Source organism: Solanum tuberosum, unplaced genomic scaffold, assembly GCF_000226075.1.
Source record: "Solanum tuberosum cultivar DM 1-3 516 R44 unplaced genomic scaffold, SolTub_3.0 scf00078, whole genome shotgun sequence".
NCBI classification, from domain to species: domain Eukaryota; kingdom Viridiplantae; phylum Streptophyta; class Magnoliopsida; order Solanales; family Solanaceae; genus Solanum; species Solanum tuberosum.
Window position 1 is genome coordinate 321,334 of NW_006239005.1, and position 6,813 is coordinate 328,146.

General features: G+C 27.6%; 1 protein-coding gene across 1 annotated transcript; it reads right to left on the reverse strand.

Moving 5' to 3' along the window:
* Nucleotides 1-302: 302 nt before the first annotated feature.
* On the reverse strand, nucleotides 303-3,424 carry LOC102604386 (2-oxoglutarate-dependent dioxygenase AOP3-like). Its single transcript, XM_006346523.2, has 3 exons — nucleotides 3,001-3,424; nucleotides 2,043-2,367; nucleotides 303-701 (listed from the first exon to the last, which is right to left on the reverse strand). Exons 1-3 carry the CDS (start codon nucleotides 3,381-3,383, stop codon nucleotides 462-464), a joined length of 948 nt encoding a protein of 315 aa, XP_006346585.1. The 5' UTR covers nucleotides 3,384-3,424; the 3' UTR covers nucleotides 303-461.
* Between the last annotated feature and the right edge of the window lie 3,389 nt (nucleotides 3,425-6,813).

Genomic DNA, 6,813 nt, shown 5'->3' on the forward strand with positions numbered 1-6,813 from the left:
GGTGTGACCTAGTGGTAAATGAAGTGGTGGAGAACTTTGAGACCTCATGTTCAAAATTTAACGAAGATAAATACACTAGGTGATTTTTCCCATTTGTCCTATCCTTGGTGGACAAAGTTCTCTGATATCTGTTGCCAGTGGGAGGTGACAGATATTCAGTGAAATTTATCAGAGTGTGCAAAAATTGGTCCGAACATCACACAAAATACACAAAAATTGGTCCAAACATCACGATCATCAAAAAATAAAATAAAAAGATTATTGCTTCTTGCTTTGCTAGGAAATACGAATACAAACACAGATAACACAACCATTCACGAAACTTTATTTAATTCAAGCACACAATATACTCCAAAGTTGAACATAAAGATAAAAATAGAAATGATAAAAACAAGCAGCATGAAATCACAACGAACAACATATAATGAAGGAAAATACATAACATAGATCATAAATATTTTTCAAACACCACAATAAGCTTTTAAGGGATCTTTCTCTTTAGAGCCATGTGTTCCACAATATTTGAGATATTGAAAGTTATTAAATGACTTGAATTGCTTTGGATTCTCTTCATCAATTAACTCCTCTGGTACTTCAATTGTCCCTCTCATAAAAGAGAACAATGCTAGTGAATACTTATCTTCAACTCCTTTCATAATCACTCTGTGTATTGGTGCATATACCCTACCATTGCTCCATGCCTGTCATACTCAAAATTTTAAGTAGTCTCTCAGTCTCAATTTACGAGACATCATTTTACCAGACACAGTTTAAGGAAGAAACAAAGATTTTTGGTCTAACACAAATCTTAGACTTGTGTTGTTATAGATCATTTCATTAATTAAAGGTAAAAAAAGAGAAATTTTAAAGTTAAGTTGTTTGTGATTATAGAAAAGTGATATTCTTCTTTGGATAAACTAAAAATAAAAGTGTGTCCACATAAATAAGGACGGAGGGAATTGTTAAATATGTTAAACAATTAATAAAGGAAATTCCAAAAAGAGAGTCTTGATTCAGAATACAAGGGTCAAACTAACTAATGTTCGATGTGAAATCAAATATAGAATGTTTAATTTTAAATTTTATTTTTTTACACATTTAGAAACTATTTTAGAAGTACTATAAGTTACAATAGTTATCACTTTAAAACATTTAGAAAGTATATAAAATAATTATAATTAAAGAAAATATCATTTGATTATCCAAATAGTAATTATTAAGACAATATTTTTGGGACGAAAGAAGTAACAATAATAGTACTACTACTAATAGACTTTAAAATATTTAGAAAGTATATAAAATAATTATAATTAAAGAAAATATCATTTGATTATCCAAATAGTAATTATTAAGACAATATTTTTGGGACGAAAGAAGTAACAATAATAGTACTACTACTAATAGAAGATTAGAGTGTGTTTTGATATGAATAATTCAAGTAATAAAGATCAATAATAATATCTAATTGCTAGTTGAAACAAATAACATGAAGTTAAAAATTAGTAAAAGATACTCTTAGGGAAAAGAAAATGACTTCAATTCCACTCATAATCGAAGTTAATTTTAGAACTAATCGTCTCAATTGCTAAATTCGAAATTTAATATTTATACACCAATTTTAACACATCAACAAGAACCTAGCCAAAGCTATTAGATTCATCTAAGCTTGTATTTTTCACCTTTTTATCAAAACTTTTTTAAAAAAAGAAAATTACAAAAATGGTCCCTTATACTTAAGGATAAGTTCAAAATAGTCCCTTAAATTGGTACTTTCTCTGTCCTATATTAGATGAGTATTTCATCACTTACTAAATTAGGATAATATAAAATATTTTTGTCCTATTTTACTCCTACAATTAATATGACCTTTAGAAGTTTAAATAAATTTTTAAGATGCAAGAATTTCTTTTTCAAAAGACTAATAATTAATATTAACAAAGGATAAAGCAATAAAGTTGATCAATCTGTTAATAATTTCTTAATTATCGTGTAAAATAGAAACTGTCCATCTAATACGGAACCGATGGAGTGGTAATTCTTACCGTGAATGGCTCACCAGCTATGATGACAAGAGTTTTATAAGAAGAGGGATGAAAAGTGATCCATTTGCCATCTCTTGTTTGCATCTCCAAACGTCCAACTTGATTAGTGTCAATAATTCCCATAAATGATTTGTCTCTATGAGGTAAATGACCTATACTTTTTTCATTATTTTTTGGGCTTCGATATTTTATTAATCTCATCAAATACATACATGAATGTTTTAGAGCTTCATAATGTTTCTCTATGCCATAACTTTCCAACGTCATGCGGATAATCGTATCGTCCAGTTCAGCAATTAATTTTGAATATGAAATCGATTCTTCGCTGCAAGAAATTAACAAACAAAGTTGATGTTGAAACACGAAAGAATTAAAATCTTAAATCAAATCATTATGTATGGATGATATAAATTGTCTAAACAAGAATTCTTGAACAATAAGTAATTGCATTAGATATTCGTGAATCGTGATCAAGAAGTACTGAGTTCTCTTACTACTTACATTACATAAATAATTATTTATTAAAAGTGCTTAATTATTTTACTTGATACACAAATTAAATACAAAAGACAGTGTTCTAAGGGTACATTGATAAAATAAAAATTCGTGACCTACCAAATATTGTGATTCTCCTACGAAGATATATATATATGTGTGTGTGTGTTTATTCGGATCACAAGCATCTTTCACTTAAAAATTCCCTCAATTTCAATTTATGTGGTGCTTTTTTGCTTCTCAAGAGTAAATAAAACTAATCTTTGAAACTGAATTAAGTTAGACCAATAATCAACTCAATATTTTAAAATTAAATTCAGATACGAAAAAGCTATATAAAAATACAATGAATTAAAATTATAATCATGACGAAAAGTACTACTATATATATTTTAAAAAATTAATATAAGAGTTTATATAAAATTGAATCTGAAAAAATGAAAAGTGTGACATAAATTATTACCAGTATTTACGGACGTTGTCATTTGGCCACATCTTGTTTGCAAAATCCTTGGTTGCATCAATAGTTTCTCCATCGACGATACCAAAAAATTCAGCCAGAGGCATAGTACCAAAATTCCCACCATACCCAAAACCCAAAATATCACTATTATTTTTGAGTTTAGTTTCTAAGGGAAGTTTGAATAACTCCTTGCAATGATCAAACATGGCTTCCCTTAGCTCCGGCATGACTTTCTTGTACACTGCCCCAAAGCAACCGTACTCTTCCAACGCACATCGGATTTCTCGAGACGTCGATAACCATGAGGTTGTGCCACCCCTCAAGGTCTCATCTGTGAACTCAATTATGGGAAGTTTTGGTTCTACTTGGAAAGCCATGGTCATGGACTTATCTTTTTTCTTTTGGCAATGGAAAGAAAACACAATGTACATACATATATATACAACAAATGAGTAGAGTCATAAGGGGCGGAGCCAGTGTGTTGGTTACAGGTTGGGTCGAATTCAGTAACTTTGATTTAAATTTTAAATTTATAGTAAGAAATGCGTTGACTATATATAAATTGTTTAATTTAAAATCCACAAACTTAAAAGAATTAGAATTTTTAATGTATAAATTATAAATTCTGATTCCATTTATGCGTTCAATGAAACTTTAGTCTAGAGAGGCGGTGGCGGATCGGAGCCACCTTGTAGTTAAGTTAAAATACCTTTTTATGTATATATAACAAATGTCGTACCTCAGATTTTGAACATTCCTAATTAAAAATCCTAGCTCCGCTGCTGCAAGAGGGAGGCCCCAGTCTCAACTAGGATAGTACATAGTTACGAGTTCATTAGAATTTAATAACTTTGACTCGAACTGTATATGTGTGTAATTAGAAGGTTCATTTAATATGTACTCCATAATTCCTTGTTCATTTTTAGTTGTCCACTATTCCAAAATATAGATTTTCAATTTTCCTTGTCACTTTTAACCTATATATCAAGAAAAAAACATATTTCATGTTTTACTCTTAACATTAATTACTTATTCCCAAATCATTTTCCAAGACCTAATACTAAACATCAATCAATAAGAATAGAGTGGTACATGTGTCAATTCCACAAATGACAAGTAAAAATGAACGAAGAAAATATTTGTGTAATTAAAAAATTTATTTAAAATGTAATAACTTATTAAAAATTCAGTAAGCAAAAAAAAAATTGTAGTTGAGAATCTATAAACTAAAATCTTAGCTCCGTCTTTGATTTCAACTTTGTCTTTTAGTACTAGAAAATTCATCCGACGCGAATATATAATAAGGCCGTTGTACTCCTATTTTATTATATCTGAATTTTCCCACATGATCGTATTAAATTTTAATGAATCGTAGGTACATCTAAAAATATAAAAATAAGAATAGTAGCTTTCATATTTTTTTGAATTTATTTTAGTAGATTAATATAGATTGAAGTATTTATTTTCGATACGTATCAAGTATATATTGTATATTAAAGCGTGTTATTTCAAATCAACAAAAAACATACAAATTTCCTTGCAACAAATTACCTTAGCGACTACATTAAAAATGATCTTTATCGATAATTAATTAACGACAATAACTCAATTATCGCTAAGTATATATTTTTAACAGCAATTAGCACTCTTTGTATATGTCCCTAAAGCCTTTAGCGACATTGAATCTAATGACACTTAATTAAAGCCGGTAAAATTTTGGCACTCTTTATTAATGTGTCTATTTATTATAGTGATGTATCCAATATTTAGTGTATCTATGTATAGATACATACTTAGGATTTTTTTTTATAGTTTTCCAGATATATGTGTACGTGCATAAATACATATATATTATATCTGATATAATTTAATAATCATTCGACGACTATCTAAAATATAGAACGTAACAATTATAAGTTAAAATCTTTCAATTCATCCAATAAGAAAAAAAAAAACCTTGGAATCACTATGAGGAAGAAGAACATCATTGTTTATATCTTCTCAATTACCTTCATAGTATTGCATAATGACATACGAAAACATATATTTTATGAAACACATATATATAAAAAAATAAAGAGATAAAAGGCGAGCGTGAGAGGCGAGATTAATTCGTTTGAGACAAAATATTTAGGGGCATATACAATATATGATTTAGAGGCATACACGATCCACACACAAAATATATAATTATTGAAACTATCATTGCATTAAATAATTATCACCTATACTAATGTGCTTTTCAAAATTGCTCTAAATTTTATTTCATATGTCCATTTTTAATTATCATGTTTTCTTTTTGAAAGTCAATTTGATTAATTTTTAAAGTTAAATTAGATTACATTTATTCAATATTTAAACAAAAAATTTAGATATTCAAAAACTATACAAAAAATACTATAATTTCCATTTTTTTTACATAGCAATATAATGAAAAAACACATCGTAAAATGTTAGTCAAAATTATTATCGTTTGACTCTAAAAAAGGAAACTATGACAAATAAAAGTGAACGAAGGTAGTACATATTTAACCACCCTAATATATACTGATTCCAAATTAAATGTTGTGTTTAACTTCATACGCTTAATGGAAAACTAAAATTGCACCAATATTCATATTTGCTTACAAATCAGATCCTTAAATCAAACTCCGCGTGCATCAACATTAATTTTCTTTATTCTTTTTGGTTCAATTTACTTGTCATTTTTTATGAGCATTTTGAGAAAATATTTATTAAATTTTTTAAATATCTTTATTTATTATTTGATATCAACTTGATACTATTTTATTTTTCATTACATTAATCTCTCTATATTTATTGAGTAAGGATAAAAGTGGAAACAAATAATTAATTATATTTTAATTTTTTTAAATAACAACTTATTTTGGATCAATTATTTTTAAAAGGGATAGTTTCAGTGACTTCCTCGAGGTTTCTCTCTATAACACTCACCTCTCCTGTGATTTGCGATATTACGTCTACCTCCCTTATAATAATTTCTTTATATTAATGCATATTATAAAAATATGACTTATTTAGTAAACTATTTAAAATTAATTTAGCACAAATAAATTAGTACTATTATATAGAGATACACATTTCTTTTTACCAAACAAAAATTGAAGGTCTTTGCAAAGTAAGAAAAATGAAAAGAAATTGAACAGAAACATGAAAGTTCGGAGTGTAGACAACTTCCGATTCTTAAAGGATGACAATAATATTTATTTATATTGGTTTTCTTTTAAAGTATTCATTAAATAAGTCATTCTTCTTATAATAAGCATTAATATGAAGAAATTAATATAAAAGAGGGCAAATTTGTTAAAACATTAATTAATTATTATTTATTTTAATAGATTTAAAGAATGGTTATAAAATAAATCAAAATAAGAGAGATAAATATAATATCGTAACTCACAACTCACAAGGAAGGTGGGTGTTATAGAGCGTAACTTGGAGGGAGGTCTATGAAATTATCCCATTTTCAAAAAGCACGACAACTAAAATGGGTCGGAGATCGAAAATATCTTTTATTTCTTTTTCTATTTTTTTTTGGGTTATTATGCATGGATACATGATTGTGACCATTTGGCACTATTGATTTTCAAGACTTGGAGTTTCTCGAAATGGAATATCATTAAATACGATAAAATAGCTTAGCTAAATGTCGACTAAATTACAATTTTCTGTGGCTTCTTTAGTGGTCCAAAACTTTGCTTATGCATACATATACATATTATTACTCAATTGAACATATTAGAGTAATTTATTTCACATTTGTACGTCAAATAGTACACAATACGTAAGCTA